The sequence below is a fragment of the Alosa pseudoharengus genome, unplaced genomic scaffold, assembly GCF_046254945.1.
Source record: "Alosa pseudoharengus isolate Yale_2024_CS ecotype anadromous, Long Island Sound unplaced genomic scaffold, YU_APseudo_1.1 YU_APseudo_1.1_scf_22, whole genome shotgun sequence".
In the NCBI taxonomy this organism is placed as follows: domain Eukaryota; kingdom Metazoa; phylum Chordata; class Actinopteri; order Clupeiformes; family Clupeidae; genus Alosa; species Alosa pseudoharengus.
In genome coordinates this window covers 21,981,440-22,001,493 of record NW_027468680.1, presented here as the reverse complement: position 1 = coordinate 22,001,493, position 20,054 = coordinate 21,981,440, and the positions used below count along the sequence as shown (strand labels likewise).

Genomic DNA, 20,054 nt, shown 5'->3' with positions numbered 1-20,054 from the left:
TTTTACAGGTTATCCACTAGGTTTTGCAGTTTGTACTAATTGTTTTGAGAAATGCACTAACTGCTGTGCAAATGTTAATAGTGATGTGAGAAAAGCACCAAAGCGACTGAGAAAAACTGTAATAGCCACCCCACTAGCCAATCAGAAAAGAGTATTTCTTCTCTCCGGGTGGTAATTCACTATATCGCATGTGTCTGTAACGTGGAAAACCCACCTCTAGAAAGAGATGCATTGTTATAAACTGAACTGAAGCATAATGCGTGTACTTAGTCATGAGCCCAAAAGGCTCCATTGAGTACTTAGGGTTGATATCCATCACATCTATGAGCCATCTGTCCAAAGAAATATGATGTATTACCCAGAGCACAAAATGATGTAGGAAGTTGGACCTTGCTGGACAATTGCTTGGCCTGATCATGGAGTTATTGTAATCCTTCAATTTCTTAGAGGTAGAGACTGCAGACGTATCCTCCTGATGTTTAACTTGTGGCAAAAGTTGCACCATTCACCTCTGTAGGCTGTTTGTGGGTTATGAAACCCACCTATAATGTAGACTTGGCCTGGCATCAATCGATTTCTCATTCTACTAATGAGGAAGAAATGCAGTCTGAGGTGGAGCAAACATATGGGATCAAAACAGCAGTGCACTAGCAGTGGAAAAATGCAACAGTCAGCAAACTTCAAAGGACTCTAAGGTCAGAAGCATAGTTTGTGATCTAATTTACATTTGTTCATTTAGCAGACACTTTTATCCATAGCAACTTACATATGTCAGTAATATTACAAGGGCCACTCTCCCCAGAGCAGCTCGGGGTTAAGTGCCTTGCTCAAGGGGCACAACGATAGAAGCCAGGAATTAAACCCACAACTTTTCAGGCTACTGCATGCTAGCCCAGCTCCTTAGCTACTATGCTACAACCACCCCTCTAATGCAGCTACTATTGATAAACTTCTCTCTCTCTGTATTTGCACACATTCAGCTCGCCTCTGACACATCCAGTCCAGCTAAACTACCAAACTGCAAGGCAATAATCAAAACCTTTCCCATAACAAGTTCCAATCCAGTGACTCTTTTGTCCAGAAACCTTTAAACTAACTGTGACTGGCAAAAGAGTAGTGTTATACATGGCCATTCCCTTGCCACAGACCAGCAAGTCAAATGTATTTTGCATTATTTTCCAGGGTCTGTTCCAAGTCACTCCATGGAGATAATTTCTCTCAAGAAAAGATTGAAAACATTTAATATTTGGAAGAACATCTGCTAAACCTCCTTCTATGCTTAAGTCTTGGTCATAGTCTGGGGAGCATGTGTTTTTGGCAAGGCAGGGAGAAGACTTTCATTTTGATAGAGATGACAGTGAAGCTTCCCTCTGTTTGCATCCCAAGACCCATCAACCCTTACCTCAGACCATACTGAGCATGGCGCTCCCTACGGCTTCGCAATGGGAAGGCGGCACCTCGACATTAGCAAGCCCTGGCCAACACTCTTTCCTTCCCAGACGTTCCCCCACTCAACCCCCTTACCACACAACTACCCAGAAGCTGGTTGGAGGGAATGGGGTTTGAGCGAGACTGTCGACTCTACAGTAAGATAACATGAGTGGCTGAGACAGGGAGGATGTGTGAACACTGTACACACTCACTAGACGGAGAGGGTGAGGTGTAGAAATGATTAGGCGATTGGCACCGCCACCGATTCTGTTACAGCTCTCGGAAAAGTTTGAGTACAGCCGAGGGCCTGCTCTGGAGAAGAGCGTTGAAGAGATAATTGAAGGGAAGATTTGGATGTGCGAACTTTTTGAAAAGTAAATTGGGGAGAATTTAATTAGCCTGCTGCTGAATATGCTGTCATTACTCTGCTGAGTTAATGGCTGCGGTGACTGGGGGAACTGGTGCCGGACTGAGGAGGAACAGTCTGACACAGGAAGCCAGCGATCTGTGGGCAGTTAAGAGTGCGGCTTGCATCTTGACACCTCGCCTGTTTTGGTCACACTTGCTTAACCATCAGGATATAAAGTGTGTTTACAAACCAGGGGAAGTTATCACCACTTCTTTTCTGGCAGGCACGATACGTTTAATACCTACCATTAGCCATCAGTGCGTCGTCGTCAAAATGGGTGGAGATGAGTTTAAATGAGGACCAGATTTGGCCTGCTGGTGGGTGGAAGAAGCCTGGGAGATCTGGAGTGCAGAACCGGGGCTCTGGGCCCAGACAACCATTGTGACTCAAGATGCTTCGTTATTTATTTATTTTTATCCCCCCCCCCCCCGCTCCAAATGTCAGGACTTAACTGGAAGCAGTCGTGTGTGTCGTAAGAAGAGCGAGCGAGCGCAGCGGTCCACACAAAAGCCGAGCAGTTTGTGGGCCACACACACGCACCAAAGACATGAGCGTGGCAAATCTGAATGTGAGGTCTGCTCGTCAAGTTGTGAAGTACAAAAGGGGCCTGGACTCTGCCACCCTAATCTCCTACTAAAGTGATTAATCTACATGGATATGCTAAATCCTGTTAGAGCCAACAGCGGCATGGATAATGGGACATGGCACATTGCTTTCCTTTTGAATAAGAGGTTCACTGCAGACACATTGTGCATTGACTTTAGTTAAGTATAATCCAGGACAAAGATGGATAGTATTATACAAGCTGATCAAAAATAAGAACTAAATTGTTCTGTTCTAAATTGTACTAAATTCTGACCTGATTCTAGAACTCAGCAAATTGAAAAGCTTTGGAAGTAGATTATTTCTATGAACATTTATGCATATTATGGAACACTAATTTTCTAGCTTTGCTTTGTCAAAAAAAAAAAAAGATCAGTAATCAAACCCAGCAGTTTCTCCTGTCTGACATGGACCTGGATGTTGAATGTCTGTGCCTACCAGGGCAACTCAAGTGACCAGAGGCCGAAGCTGTCATTGCCAGAAGAGTGTGTTAACCAGGAGCCTGACAGAGTGGCTGAGTGATGGCTGGACCAGAGGGGGCTGGGCTTATGACCCATGTTGACTGATATCTCCACTGAATTGAATGCAGACCAAGTCTCTAGGGCTGTTGTTGTGTCGGACACTGATCAAATGAATTATTCCCGAGGTCTTTTTAACTATACACAGAATAGCAAGACATTTTTGTGCTTGGGGTGATAACTAACAGACATGTTAAATGTTGGGTTTTCTTAAAAATAAGAAGAAAATGTCACACACTCTAAAAGTTGGGTTTTAGAGTGTGTGAATTTCAAAAATACCCTTATCCATTGACACCAGGTAGGTGTGGTCAGGCTATCCTACAGGAATAAATAAATAATGACCCAGTTTACTGGGTTAACAGAAATAATGGCACAGCATACTGGGTTAGGAGAAAAGAGAAGAATTCTGTTAGTCACACTCCAAGCTTTATCCAAGATCGCTCTATCACATCAACAGCTGGTTTCCCATCAGTAGCCTACATCTGCTATAGAAGACAGTGCTCCAAGACCTCTGCTGTTCTTTTAAGGCTGATATTACAGCAAGCAAGATTGAAAAAAGGTTAAACACACACATTTCCCTTTTTCAAAATATTGCCTGCTTATATCTTAAAACAGATTTATTTGAAATATGTTACTGTGAAATGTTTTTAATCATGCTGTTTTATATTTCTTTAGCATTGTAGCCAATATATTACTCATTATGACTCTTTTGACCTGATTTTGATATAATTGGTAAGGGCTAGAGCTAGATACAATGTTGTAAGGGGAGAGATAGATACAATATTGTCCCTGCCTAAATTCAAATAGTGTCCACTTTAATGCCCTCTCTTGAATGAAAATGTGAAAGATATTTTCTGAGCACTAACCATGGTCTTTTACTTTAGCAGCATTAGGATTCAGCCTAGAAGAAAACACTCAACCAAGCATTTACTGTCTGTGTCTTTTGCATTATTCTATATATGAGAAACTATAACGTGATCATCATATTGTGTTTTAATCCCCATTTTAAATAGCCTACTGTATCACAGATACACAGATATATCAAAACCCAAAAGTTGTTTTTAAAATTGAATGGCTATTATTTTGCTGCTGAAGGGGAAACTGACACATTGTATTGTACTCTTGTTGTTTTATGTATTTGTTTTACACCAAGGACTCATTTTATGATGGATTACAGCACAATTCATTTAAACGAGAGCAGTAGAAATGCTTGGCTGATCTGAGTGAGTAGATGATTCAGTCAGCAGCAATACCAGCTACGGATGAAAAACATGATTTTCATGCCATGCATATGTGTGTGTGTGTGTGTGTGTGTGTGTGTGTGTGTGTGTGTGTGTGTGTGTGTGTGTGTGTGTGTGTCAAAACATTTAACACCTCAATGAGCTCAACACCATTCCTATGATGACATTCCAAAATAACACTAGCACATCCAAATACATGATGCGATAACAGATTGGTTGAATGGTTTTTTTTTAGTTTCTCTAGGGCATTTTTCATTTTTTTAAAAGCAACAATCCTTACAATCCCTACAATCCTTGACCTGTAGAAGGATTAGTGGTCACTGAAGTGCTCCTCACACTAATGATCCATGATATTGCTCAATGTAATTAGTTTATATAATGCAGGACACTGTTTAATCAATTAAACGCAGAGCTACAGTGGGGGTATAGAGATACTATATATTATATTTGACCTGAATTCAGTTTTAACTGGCTCCATGTTGGTACTTTGTTTATTAGTGCACCTCAGAACAGTAGCGTTGAGTATAAAGCAGATTAACATGGATGTCTTTAGGCCGTCTAAAGGTCAAGTGGTGTTTGGGCATTTTATGCTGCCTAGAGAGGTGGCTATTTTTCCAGATAATACCACCAGCCGGCCGGAAATCATGGAAACTCCATTCATGCCAGTGTGTGAACGGTACACATCCGGTTGTGCTGTGTCGAGTGTGTTGTGTAATGTTCCCGCTAATCTTTAATGGAAAAAATGCTTTCCATTAAACTGCACTCTCTAAAACACCTTACTGCTTGATAGGGGCTCGACTGCTAATGCAGTCCCCTAATCTCCATGGCCCAGTAACAGCCTAGAACGAGCCTCCTGCCCAGGGGCTGGTGGACTAGAGTGATAAAAAGAAAAAAAAGGACGAAACAGGAAACGATTTACCCCCTCAGTGTGTTACATAAAACTCAATAGAGTGCAGAAGGCGGCATCGTTAGCCTCTATGCTAACTCAACGCCACAGACAGCTCACACGGTTCACAAGCTGGTGGCCAAAGGTGACCAGAAGTCAGCCATCTGCGTTTCTCTTGCTCTCTATGTCGTTGTCATCACACAGCCTCTCTATCACTCGTGTTCAGTCTTGCTCTGGTTTCCAAGTCTTTTCCTTTGAGGCTCTTCTTGTTTTCCCTCTCACTTTCCACCTCTTTCATCTCTCCTCCACTCTCTCTGTCACTCCCTTCATCACTCCACTTGACTACTCTAACTCCAGCGCTCTGTTACGGATTTTGCTCTTTCTGTTCCTCTCATTTTGTCCCTTTTTTTTATCGTTCTCGGCCCTTGTTGTCTCTCATTTCATTTCTCATTTACTCTCCAAGTCACACACACACACAGACACAGACACACACACCCTCCCAGCTGCAAGCCTTGGTGGCTAATCTCCACTTCAAGAAAAACCAAAAAGAACATCCATCACGCTTGGATACTGGCTCTGCGTTCTGTTGTTTTGCTTTAAACTCAGTTGCTCAGAAATGTCTCGCCATCGCAAGAGAATGTGCTTCCTTTTCGTATACCATTTCCCAGACTTCCTTAATGTGTTAGAAACCACAGATATTTAATATCAGATGGATCACTCATCTAATCAGAGAGTTTCGACTCTGCAAGTTTGGTCGGCAGAGAAAAGACGTAATCCAGGGCACAGCTAAATCTCATATTTTTCACAGAGAGGATTTAGAGTAAAAAGCAAACATTTAACATGCTCCACTGTGCTCGGCACTGTGCATGTTTCTGCCATTGACTTATAATTATGTAATGTTATGCAAAGCATAATAATAAATACATAATGAATGAAAAGGCTTATATATGTGAACACATCAAATGAGATGAGTGCTTGCCTTGCACATCCAGTGTGTGGACTGCTGTTGATATAAAACATTGCCAACTGCTGCTGACGTGGTGAAATCTCTGCACTCTCCACTGCCCTTGTGGTTTACCTCCAAACCACCAAGCAGAGCTGTTATAGTGAGATATATAGTACCTGTCAGATATCTGCCAACACAAATACACCTAAATTCAAAGGAGGAAATGATGAAACATATTGCTATTGGATTAAGCCCATTTCCCTGTGTGTATTTAGCATTCACTCTTGAGTGAGTTCTCATCTGCCCACCACCGATAGAGTGGAGAGATTCAAACCACAGACATAACCTAGATCAGCATTCCATCTCCACGGCCAGAGGGGTCAAGAGAATTGACCCTCCTAGGTGAAGAGTTTTCAGACCTCTATTAGTTGTAGAGGATTGCTGTTGGCTAATCTCCTCAAATCTTCTGCTTAGCTTCATTTCTGAAACATTCACTGAATGTGTTACTGCTACAACATTCTAAGTGTCAAATATGTTCTGTTATCTGAGAAGATTTTCACAGGTAAGTAAACGGCTGTATTTCAGATTGCAACATTTTCCTGCAAGGTAGGCAAGATTAAACAAACAGCTCAGAGCAGACATGCATCCCCTCTGTTATCTTGGCATAATATTTTTGCCTGTGACAGCACTCACTCTCCAAAAGCTTGCACGCAAACAGACCAAAGCTCTGGTGATGATGGACAGCCCTAACCACCGTTTGCACTGCATCATGGTACATTAAGAATGGAGTAGTCCATTATATAAAGACATTCAACCAGACTCAAGGTTTTTGGGGACGATTTTAAAATACATTGACAGAACACTCTGTTCTCCACCATTGACCACTGGCCATTAAACATCTGGGGGAAAAGTGGAAAAAGTACTGAGAGGCTGTTTTGTAAGATGGCTGAGAGCTTTCCAGACGTTATGGACAGAAGGCTGGTGTCAAAAGAACCATGAATGTACGTCTGTTCTCCTGGATAAGTTTAGGCAGAGAATACAATTTTCGATCATATAATTCAGGGCAATTATGGTGAATTAAAGTGAAGGGCACTATGCCATATAAAAAACTTGACACAGTGAGCATTGGCCTGGTTGCTTCGTTTCTGTGGTCAAGTTTCACTTCCTTGCTACCAGGTTATCGGAACGGCAGATCACTCACCAGGCGGACACAGAGGAAAAGCAAACACTGCTGAAGAAAAACACCCCCGAACGCTGCTTGGTTAATCTGTCCGACCCATGCCGATCGATAGCGCTATAGTGCAGCTAGCAGAGGGGGAAAGCCGGGCTCCATATGGTTTTCATTGTATGAACCTGCCTCTATTAACATAATGGGAGGAAATGTCTCCATTTTTGAGCACTAACAGTGACTCCATTGTTGTGTCTCTGTGACATCTGCGCATTCTGACCTCCTTTTTCTCACAGAGCAACGCGGTGTCGTTCCGTTTAAAACTGTAAAGAGACACGACAAATTAACCAAAAGCCGAACTCTTGACTTCTCCCAAGCGCACTCTGGACAATGAGGGGGTCTGAACTTTGGCTCTGTGCCAAGCATCTGCATGTACTCTTAACCAATGTCACGGAGTAAATTGTTTATGTACGGTGCACGGACCTGTCTGTGGCCTCGACAGTCGACACGCAGAATTTATGTAGGCCCAGAGACCCAGTAGCAACATCACCGACTGGGGGACTGGAAGCACACTCAGCCAGGTGTGAGAATAGCACGGTACATCAACGGACTGAACGCACATCAATCTCTCACAGAGGCCAAGATTCTCAGGGCACTATTCGTCCTTGACTCCGACCACCCTCCTCTCTTTGTCTGACAAAAATCACACGACAGGATATGTGACTCCAGAACAATTACCCTACTGGAGGAACTATTTATCTAGTTAATAGTTATTTGTTTAATCATGCGCTCGTCTCAAAAATGGCATCATTCATCTGTGGCGGAGCAGGCTGATGAGCTCCTGCTAGGAGGGGAGAGGGTGAAAAATAAGACCCCATACGTTGAAGAATAGAAGCAGACTTTGGCATGTGTGAGCTCACCATTGCCCCTTGGCCATCGCGCTTCGCAGAGGCTGTAATTGCGAAGACTGGTTGTCGTTGCGGACAACAATAGCACTGTGAGCTATGAGATGATTGCTTCTGACGTGGAGAAAATGACTTGCACAAACACGAAAAACAAACACACTTCCACTGAGCAGTGGAACAGGGGGCTGAGGCATGAAGATCTGGGCATGGCGGCGGTGGCGGGGAAGCAGAAATGTTTGTGTTAAACTGATTATCAGCAAGGTTGCTTCATCAGCTCTTACACATTTCTCTCCGATTGTGTCAAACAACATGGGTTTATCTCCCAAAAAAAACGGGTAGGGTCTTGACTCGGGCATGGGCTTTCGGGCGCTTGCTCACTCTCCAAATTGTTTATTCATGCCTGTATGCTTTTCATTAAGTTCACCACTTTGCATGCTATTAGAGCCTCTTAATGGCCTGTCATTGGAGGCTGTGTATGTGTGCGGTGTTTGGGTTTGTTTACTCTGGGCTCCAAGCGTCCAGCAGGGACGGCTGATCCCACTTTCCTAGCGCTGCCACTCCGCGTTACTTATGGCCAGAGAAACCTCAAGGGGGAGGACTGAAGGATCCCTTTCATTCCTGTCCAGCATGGAATTGCACGGATCGTCCAGGTCCAGGAGAGCCGTGTGTTTTGGTTTTTCTTCTGGTCCCGATGCCATTTTACCTTTTCCACTTCACCTTGCTTTCATTGTGACATGAACACACACACACACACACACACACACACAGACACACACACACACACACACACACACACACACAGACACACAGACACACTCCTTATAACAATGACTACTCAGGTCAGCAAAGCAACATGTATATATATTCACTGCACAGGCCCACATTCAAGCAGAGCTGTCTGTCAGTCGGGGACTGTTTTGATGGAACAAGGATTCTAAACATTCCTGAAAGCCCAAAATTAGTCGTTCGACCAAAGACAATCCCTGTGGTGCAGCAGCGGCCCTCTGAAGTGCCTCCGTCGGAGAGGGCGCTGAGAGGCTTTCAGTGGGCGCAGAGCGTGGCTGACCTCTGGTCCATTCCCACCGTCCAAGCACCCGTATCCCACACACTCTGCCAGTGGAGGAGGTGCCCACCCGGCTGTGGCGCTGCCTCTTACCCCATGCACACCCCAGTGTAGCAGCAGGCAGTGCCCAGTCACAGAGAGGTCACTCATCCCACACACATACACATACGCACATCCACACATATACGCACACACACACACACACACACACACACACACACACACACACACACACACACACACACACACACACACACACACCCATACTCAATGATACATGGATATACAGTACCCACACACTTTAAACCACAAGCTCAGCTCACATGGGACCCACACACCATCCTACCACATACATCCTCAAGTTCAAACACTTGCATGCCTACACACTTTCAACCACATGCTCTTGCAAAAGTACACATACTAAAGGTTACATCCTTATGTTCCAGTCAACTGAGACCTATAGGTTATACACGCCACAACAGACAGCACACAAACGCACACACAGCACACAAAGACACACATGCACGCACACACACACACGGCACAAACACACACACACACACGCGCGCACACACACACACACACAGACAAACTCAGGCACACACTCTGTGGGATGCCTGCAGTTGATGAGTCATGGTGCTGTGTTCTGTCATTTGGGGTGTCTCCTGTGGGCTCTGAGCACTAACCACTCCAGCAGGCAAACAAGAGAAAGCAAAACGGCAGATGGGACAGATTAGCCTGCCGTCTTCACTCGAGAGTGTTCTATCTCACACAGAACACTTCAGTCGAGAGTGTTCTATCTCACACAGAACACTTCAGTCGAGTGTGTTCTATCTCACAAAGAACATTTCACTTGAGTGTGTTCTATCTCACACAGAACACTTCAGTCCAGTGTGTTCTATCTCACACAGAACACTTCAGTCGAGTGTGTTCTATCTCACACAGAACACTTCAGTCCAGTGTGTTCTACCTCACACAGAACATTTCACTTGAGTGTGTTCTATCTCACACAGAACACTTCAGTCCAGTGTGTTCTACCTCACACAGAACATTTCAGTCGAGAATGTTCTATCTCACACAGAACACTTCAGACGAGAGTGTTCTATCTCACACAGAACACTTCAGTCGAGAGTGTTCTATCTCACACAGAACACTTCAGTCGAGTGTGTTCTATCTCACACAGAACACTTCAGTCCAGTGTGTTCTACCTCACACAGAACATTTCACTTGAGTGTGTTCTACCTAACACAGAACACTTCACTCAAGTGTTCCTGTCTCACACAAATCACTTCAGTCGAGTGTGTTCTACCAGAGACTTTCTAATGAGGAGACACAGCACTCAAAAAATGCTCCATAGAAATGCATGGGGTTAGTTTGTAACGCCAATATGGCAGTTGTCTAAACATATCCCGCCCCTTCAAAAAAGTCGACATGTGAATACATTGTACCAATCATGTGGTGTGTTGTAAATACATTGTGCCAATCATGTGTTGTGATCTCGCCACTGGAGCAAGGTTGGTGTCAAGAAGCCTTGCGCATGCACATTTCTGCCGATAGATGACCAAAAAGCGTTACAATATGGCCGCCGAGTGGAGGGACTTGCCTAAAAAGACTTTGGTTTTACCTCACACAGAACACTTCACTCAAGTGTTTCTGTCTCACACAGAACATTTCACTTGAGTGTGTTCTACCTCCCACAGAACACTTCAGTCGAGTGTGTTCTACCTGACACAGAACACTTCACCTGAATGTGTTCTACCTCACATGGTGCTGTGTTATTATAGAATGCCTGGAGATTTTCAGCAATAGAGTTTCAGAATGTATGAACCATTGTGGCTCTCTCTATCATCTATGGTGTAAGAAATGGTACATGTATCAGTATCAGTCAGGAGTATCTGTAAAATTGGGTAATTATATCCACATCAACTAAATGTACTTTGTTTTTGTGTATGCGTTTCAGTCTGGGTTCAGGCAATTTCTGCATGGGGAGAAATAAATTTATTTCCTGTACATTTCGCAGTTAGTTTTGGCCAGCAGGAGTGGAGCACACTCCAATTTCCATCTGTCCTCCCTCCCTCTCTACTCTCTCTCTCTCACTCTCTCTCTCTCTTTCTGTGTAACACTGCCTGCTCCAAGACCACGGTTACTATAGCAACATTTTAACATGTTGACAACCATCTTCCCCCCTGAATCTGTAGGAGAATGATAAAGTGAAGACTGTTGCTGAGCTGAACACAGTTTTTCTTTTCTCTCCCTCCAGGCTCCCCCTCCCCACTTTTCTTTTCTGGACATCCCAGTGATAAATCTCTCACAACATTTTCCATGGAAATTCAAATGTGAGAGGGGTCATTAGAGCTATTAGCATGTAGCTTAAAACCCCCACACCACAGCAGCAGCACCACCAGCAACAGCAACAGCAGCAGCAGGCATCCAGAACGGGGCTGGAAAGAATGTTTCCATAGGAGGACCGAGCAAGCACAGCACATGTGCTCACTTCGGCCCTGAAACACACACAGACAGGCCAGGCCAGTCCACAATGGGGTGTGGGGGGGTTCAGGCCACAGGCCACCTGTACTGGATTAGCCTCCCATTGATCAGACAGGAACAGGTATGACTGACCGTTTGCGGACAGACAGACTCATCACCAATGTTTAAATGCCCTTCGCTGCCCTAAACGGCCAGAGTGTGCTCTTGTTACAGGGCAGCTGTGGAGACCTAGCCTTGTGTGAGCGGGAGTCACTGGCCTCCTCCTTCACCACCATGAAAGCTCCTTTTCGACCCTGCTCTGTTAGACAGCCACATCTGACCATATAGTGTTTCCAGCTGTTGCAGTATTCCTGGGACTAGCATGAAGGTAAAATGTTCATAAAACTGTCTTTTGAGGAAAAGTTTTATGCTTTTTTCCAACGCGTTTGCCAAGAGGACTGCAAACTTCCTTCCCACCCGCACCAGCTTTATCATCCCCACTGAGAGAGGGAGGGAAGGGGAGAGAGAGAAAGAGAGACAGAGAGAGAGAGAGAAAAAGAAAGAAAGAGAGAAAGAGAGAGAGTGAAAGAGAGAAATGAGGGAGATTAACTTGGACATACACAGCAAGCTATCCATTTTATGTTAAAGCTCAACAATGACGGTGAAGATGACAATGTTAACAATTATCCTTTCACCTTGGGACACCATTCCAGACTACAGCTACACTCTCAGGCCTGCAGTATAGAAGCTGGCCTAATGTGTAATGACCTAATGTGGCAAAAATGTGACCGTAACATACTTGGTTCAGTGTCATTTGCCAGCAGTGGACCTCACCCTCTTTGTCGAAGACCTCATCCTCCAAAAATGTCTGATTGAAGAATGCCGATTGCATGTCTTTCTCAGTGTCATGAACTTTTTATCCTGTGATTGCTCCCTGCAGGGCGGCAGGGCAAGGGCAACAACAAAACAGGAAGTGCTACACTATCGATGTTTATTCTCCCTACTTCACACCACCCTAAAGTGTTCATTATACGAACCAGCAGAGAGCACGACACCGCGATGGGTGTAGTCAGTACGCAGACACACAATAGCCCAATAGACTACCAGGAAGTTGAGGCAGCCATTAAGGCAATTCAAAAGAACACATCTTTTTTTCCATTTCAATGTGCACCCATTAATAGACATAAACAGCACTACATCATAGATATCTATTCAATTGATCCTTATACATCCAACTACTTTGGATACTCTCCAACTCCATGTACTGTAATAAACATATTATTGATGTTACCCCTGGCCACAAACTTGTATGGCTATATACAATAGACCCTTTCAGCTGCCTATGCTGAAAAAAAATTGCTGGTACCAGAAAGTCAGAGAACCCCAAATTCCTGATAACCATCAGTGAGTGCACTTGCCAGGGTCATTGAGCATCTCTCTCTCTCTCCCTCCCTCGCTCTCTCCCTCCCTCTCTCTCCCTCTCTCTCTCTCCATCGACTGGAGAAGAGGACAGGGGCTGAGTGAGCTGAATCACAGCCAAGTCATGTGGTTTTCACATTTCGCCATCAGATAAATGAGCCCTGTGTGGCCAGCTCTATGTTCCTCCATTATAAATAATTGCATTTCAACTCTGACTGTAGGTATATAAGACCAAGGGTCAATTGGGGGCTGACATGATACTGCAAAGACACTGACAGAGGTTAGACGCAGTTCAGCTCAAACCACGGGGCGTTCTTGACAGAGACCGGAAAAAAAGAAAACAATAAAATTACAGTCTTTCAGTGGACACTCTCCATGGTTGTGTGGAAAAATACATTCTAAATCATATATGACTTCTATGTCCCTGTTATGAAATATGAATATATGAAACGCATGTTCGGAAAGTACCCTATATGATACGGTACTATGCATACCAGTTACCAGAACCAGTATTGACATGTAGCCAATGTGAAATACCATTGTCCTGAACTTTCTGTGACATTCATATTAACCATATGCACCCTTATCTTTTTGGCAAAGTACTGTAGCAAACACATGTATCAACATGCACATACTATAAAACTTTAATATGTTTGAGTACCCTAACAAGTTAATGTTAAAAGCCAACAGTGTGGCAAAGATTCACCAACCTGTGTATTTTCTCAGCTAAGAAAACATTCACAGTAAGTCATATTCAAAGCAATATATATATATGCACACATGTATGACACACACACACTTGTTATGACTGGTGAATCGCTTACTGTCCCAACACCTCCCAAGCAACTACCACACACACACACACACACACAAACACATTCACATATGGCATTCCCCAGGATGCAAGGCCAGGGAGATCAGGTTCTTCAGGGTGAAAGCTCCATCCCCAGCATATCTAATGAGATATCAAGCATAAAACACTTTTCCTGTTCTGCTCCCTGTTGACTCAGAAGCCTGCTGCTTTTCTGCTGAGCTCAGGAATTCATGCCTGGCCAAGGCAGGTCAGGAGGTACCCCAGCTGGGAGCTCCGTGAGTGGGCAGAGAGGCCTCGCTGTGAGGGGCAGTGCCCTCTGGAGCTCAGCTGGACATCTGACGGAAGAGTGTGGAGGAGAGTAGCCTGGGTGGAGGAAAAAGCAGAGCTGCAGCCTGTCACGGACAAACCCCCCGACGACTGTTGCTCCAGAAAGAAAACTCATCAACGCTACATCAAGCTAGAACATTTGACCACTTTATATGGCAGTAGACAATACTAACGTATTGAACATTTAGAACATTTACAGGGTAAATCTACAGAATATAATATACTTGAAACTCACTATGTGCAGACCTGACAACATTAATGTTGATCTTCCGAAACAATCTACCGGTATGTCTCTTTCAGTAAAGAGAGACTTATAATCCAAAAATACTCCAATTTTAGCTTCAGTGCACATTCCTTCTTTGTCTGCCTGTTGTACCTCAGCCTCATGCCTACAGTACCTATACACAAGTACGGTAAACATCAATATCAATGGGATTTTGCGCTCAAACAAAGCAAAGCCAGATCACTGCTCAGACAGCAGCACTAGCAGGCCTTTTACAGAACAATAGAATTACACTGGTCCAAAGGAATGTGTACTTGACCTCATTTACACCCAAATTTAAGTACACAGACAGCAAAGCACTGTGAGTTATTAACACAATCTGTCAAGTTATGTTACAAATTGGCTGTATACACTGCGGGTCTACAGTGTGTTTGAATGTCATGCAACGCTTATCACTCTTTTCTCACTCGTGGGCCACTTCAGCTTTATCCAACAAGGCCACATTGTCTCTCTCTCTCTCTCTCTCTGCCGACAATGACACGCTGCTGCAGCAAAATATTACAGCGCTTTCCAGCACTGGCCGGAGTAAGTGGGCAGCTACAAGAAGTGAGGATTTATCTTAACTTACTGATCAGCATGAGGAGACTGAACAATAGCACCGGTGGCTGCTTACAGAAGAGAAGGAGAGAATGTTTAACATCAATAAGAGTTCTTGAAATGCTTCCCAAGAGTCAAAACAAACTGAGAAAATGAATACTAATAGCCTATAATTGTGTCAATTAGATGCAATTTGGTAGATGGTCAGCTGATAGATCATAGACTGCTGATGGAGACTTCTTCATATTGACTTTGGATCTCTTGTTGGGAGTATTTTTGGATGCTTTTTATGGAGTGTTTTCAATACAGCACACACACACACACACACGCACGCACGCACGCACGCACACACACACACACACACACACACACACACACACACACACACACACACACATACAAATACACCATTGCACACACAAACACACATGCACACACAATCATCATCATCACTGCCATACATCAAGCGTAGCTCCTTATGTAAGGAAGAAAAAAGTGCCAAAAGTGATTCAACCTCACCATTTCCTGATTGTGACATCACCTTTACACATGTGCTAATCAAATTGCTTCATTCAGTAACAGTAGCATAGTAACAGTATTAGGCCAGTGATAGAACATGATGTTTATGTGTTATGTTTATAGTTTAAAATGACATCAATAAACATTACATTAACATTATAGTTTAAAGTAACATACAGTCTAAATAAAAATATATAATATTGGCAATATTAAACAGAATTGAACAGAATAATACCAATGACTATAAACATAAACAAACTGCAACTCTATAAAGCCAATTAATTAGTTAGATGTAGCCTATGTGATCATCTCGGCATTCCGCGGCAGCAGAAACAACATAGCTCAGAATTGCAGAACTGTACAATCGTAGCCGGTCAGTTGGTCAGTAGCCAGTCAGTCAAATTGGGAAGGTTTCCACATCTGTCTTTTTCATTCAGATGCACAGCTGTAAGGCTGTATGACCCAGATTGATGCATTTCAAATACCAGAGATTCATGCTATTTGCTGAACATGATGTTTTTAAAACATTCAGAAATGGAAGGAGCCCAGAATCAGGCTTGTGCAAAATTCCAGAATTTAATTGAAACTGGCTCTTAAATTCCAATTCAATTCATGAATTTCACTTGCATTTCAATTGAGGTAGCAAACAGGAAGCAGAATTGCAATTCGAATTGTGCACAACCCTGCCCAGAATCCTATGAGTTCTATCATATATCTTCAGCATTAGCCGACCATTAAGTCCAGATACCAGGCTGTGTAACATGTTGTATATTGTCCATGGTTATGTCGCCTACTAAATACCATAAAAGAAACATTTCACATTTTGTATATTTTAGGAATGTCAGTAAAGACTGTCTGTGTTTCTAAGCTATTTCTGTGACTATTTCAAGTGTTCATTGTTCAACATCGCTGCCTAATAACATTAATGGAAACTGTCAGCTTCTTGAACACATAAACCATTGTCCAGCCTATACCATGGACCTTCCATCAACTCCCTTCATTCTTGGCCTACCAAATTCCAAACACAGATGCTGAAATGCATCAATTTAGTATATGACATGACAGGACCAGGTCAAACACATACCTCAACAAATGTTGAGATTTTTTCTACTTTGAAAAAAATGAGAATGACTAAGAAAGTCTCATCTAATGGTGTAGAAAAGATCAGATGATTAAAAACATTGTCTTCCAAAGCCCACAGGGAGACCAAAACCTAGCAACTTCTCCACTACTTATATGATTGCAAATGATCAAAGAAACTGGTGTGCACAATCACTTTGGACACAAAATTATCCATAAAGCAACAAACCTATGCCAATGCACTCTTACATGCCCTAAAAGTGTACTGCAGGAGTTGAATGGGTGCTCATTCAAATGGAGAAATTTCAGGAAATATTCAGGCAAAATATGATGCCTGGGGGACTGCGTAGAACCATATCAATGCAGCGTCTCTAAACTTTTTGATCTCACAAACTAAAATGTACTGTGTGTGACTGGCCCCACTGAGTAAGAGATATATGGCAAAAAGAGTAATAGGTTGGAATGATCTAGAGGGCACACAGGAAGACAACAGCCCTTGTCAGTATGACCGCCACTGCTTGACCTTAGCAATGCCCTAAGGCAGTGACTCAGAGTCCGAAAGATCCAAACCCTTTATTTTCTTCTTTACCACAAAAGTAACACCTGCCCTTGCCCAAGAACACTTAGGCTACATACAGTAGTAACCAAGGCTACATAGGTTACATAATGCAGAGGAGGGACAAGCGGAACTTAGAATCTTCCTCTTTATTTATCTCTCTGACACCACTGAAAACTCAACAACCTCATTATGCTGCAACATTGATTATACAGGAATTCCTGAGGAATTAGTGCAAAAGCCAGATTCATCCTACAACACACGGCATATATATTAAGCAAATCCTATAATGCTAGAAAGAAAACAAATACAGGCTAAAAGGGAAATACTGAAATCATGGCTTTACCTCTTCAAGGCAATACACTCAGACTTCCACAAATATATGTTTCTTTTTAGGATGAATTATATCAATAGTGTGTCAGTGCATGCTCTCTCTCTCTCTCTCTGTGTGTGTGTGTGTGTGTGTGTGTGTGTGTGTGTGTGTTTCAGTGTGGTATAGGATCAATTTTGTCTGTATCTGTAATATTCATAATGTTGATGTGGAGCTTAATGCATTGTAACTTGCACATACCTTTTGGTCGACTATGGAGCAAACAAGGTCCTTCACAGCAGATAATGACAAGTCGTTCGGCTCCAGGTTAACTGTTTCACGGGTGAGTCCAATCTGAAGAAGAAAAGAGACCCCATGGAACGAGCTCCTGGAGTTCGTTGGACTTGGAGCATTCAAACTCCCGTTGGAGAGGCGGCTGTATAGGACAGGGCTTGGGGACGTGGAGGGAGATGGTGGCGCGGGTGGATGTTGAGAATGGAGATAGGCTTTAGGGAAGGTCGGGGGAGTCGTACTGCTGCAGGTAGACATTTGGGTGTCCTCAAACCGCTGAGATGATCACTGTGTAAAAAACTATTTGTGGTCTCAATCAACCACAGCAGCCAGTTTAGTGACCTACTGAACTGCACAAGTTAAACAGGCTACGTAGGTGAGGCACCCAGTCCAATAAGAGAAAGTTCCTACATGAGTTTTCTTAAAGTTTAGAAGACGTGTGCATTAGCACCGTGAGCCTCATTAAGAGACACCTCTCTCCAACTCGGACGGAAAGGCAGGCAGCGGTCGAATACGGTGATCCCAAACGCATCTTCTGGTGCCTGAAGTTCACTTCTTCGCTAAAATCCAAGTCCTGCATGGAGAGATGCCCTTTGAGACTACACCGCAGCGTATCCAACACAGTTGCTCCCCAGATCAGCTTTTGTGGCTCCAGCACGGTCCGAAATGAAGAAAGTCCGTGCACTGTTTCAAGAGATCCAAGTGCTATCCTCTGATCAGAAACTACTCAGAAAAGAGATATAAAAAAATTGTTACAAAAAGGCATCAAACTAATAATAACTCAAATAAACACAGACGATTCAGACAGCATAGGGGGGCTATTTCTCTCTTGGTGATAACTCAGACGACATCACTAAACCTAAAACCATTAAGTCAACTGTTAACCTATTTATTAGGTTATTTGATGCTTTATGCGGCCAACTCGTAAGAGAATCTGGTCCGCGTCCATAGAGAGCCAGTATCTGGGACAGCCCCCTTTGATAGGCTACATTAGTTAACACAGATATAGCATAGCCTACTAAACGTATAGCATACAACTAATTTACACACTATTGCACGTTGCGTTAAAGGCAGATAATAACAGAACTCAGAACTACAGAACTACAGATGTTCCTAGCCTTACCTGTTTTGGAAGAGGTTTAATCGTGTTCAATGTTTTCATTGTAATTTTAACTTGTTTATCTATGCTTGGTCACCAAGTAGGCCTACAACTGGAACCAACATCTGGAACCACGGCTACCCAAACATCTGGACCCTCCCACTCCCGACTGGAGAGCTGGCAAAGAACTGCACGAGTTCACAAATGCCCGCAAAACAAGTTATACAATACTTTGTTTGTCCTTTAAAAACACATAGAGACATATTCTTTCCCCGTATACAAGAAACGAGTCAGTATTTAAAGGCATGATTAAGATATGGGATACATTACCTCTACTCTCTGTGCAAAGGACGTTAATTTTATCCTGCCAAGTGAATTGCAAAAACTTGTAATTCCACCAACCACTAAACGGAGATTGTATGTGAACTACCTCTCCTTTTCTGGAAATGTGGGTAAATAGCCCAGCAGTAGACCTACTGATGCACTTGAAAAAAACAAAGCCACCACTGGAAATGGAGACCTGTACTCTCTTTGAAAACTTTCTGTTATCTTCTATTTGCTGCCAGATACCTACTTCATGCGCATCTTATTATCGCTCCAGCTGTGACTGCTCCCCCGTCTCCGCTAAAAAAGATGAGAAGCGCTGTCTGGGTGTTGAAGTTCAGTCGACAGAAGAGTTTGGCGTTCTCAAAAATGTAGTTGACTACAACTACACAAATGCAGCGGATTTTTTTTTTTTACTTGAACGTCGCGCATGCCTGTTCCATGCCACTGTTTCCGTTATGTGGGTGAGACACGCCTAATACTTGGGATATTCGCGACATCTATCGGCCCACAGCTGAGTAAGAGCAGATTTGTTTTTCCAGTAGATAGATAGATAGATAGATAGATACTTTATTGATCCCCAGGGGAAATTCAAGATCTCAGTAGCATACAGACATCACACACACATTCACTAACAGCAGAAAAAGTAATTAAAGGTATATAATATAAAAACACAACTAAGCAATAAGGACAGTAGAAGATGAAGAATATACTAAATATACTAAAATACAAATTATACTAACTAACACGTGGCATGGAGGGAGGGGTTATGCATATGTGCTAATATAGCACGCAAACAGTGAGGCAGAAAGACAGTGGTAAAAAGTGGCTAGTGGACAGACAGTATCCAAACATGGAG

The 20,054-nt window shown here is 43.2% G+C and overlaps 1 protein-coding gene across 4 annotated transcripts in view; it reads right to left on the bottom strand.

Moving 5' to 3' along the window:
• The window catches only part of prkd3 (protein kinase D3), a 48,956-nt gene extending 29,420 nt beyond the window's left edge, over window positions 1-19,536 (bottom strand). The window contains exons 1-3 of one of the 4 annotated variants that reach the window (XM_076299340.1): window positions 19,202-19,435; window positions 18,896-19,059; window positions 17,743-18,495 (exon numbers count right to left, since the gene is read on the bottom strand). In XM_076299340.1, coding sequence (XP_076155455.1) covers window positions 17,743-18,030 — 288 coding nt within the window. In that variant the 5' untranslated portion in view covers window positions 18,031-18,495; window positions 18,896-19,059; window positions 19,202-19,435. The other 3 variants (XM_076299342.1, XM_076299341.1, XM_076299344.1) reach the window with 3 other exon arrangements.
• Window positions 19,537-20,054: the final 518 nt, after the last annotated feature.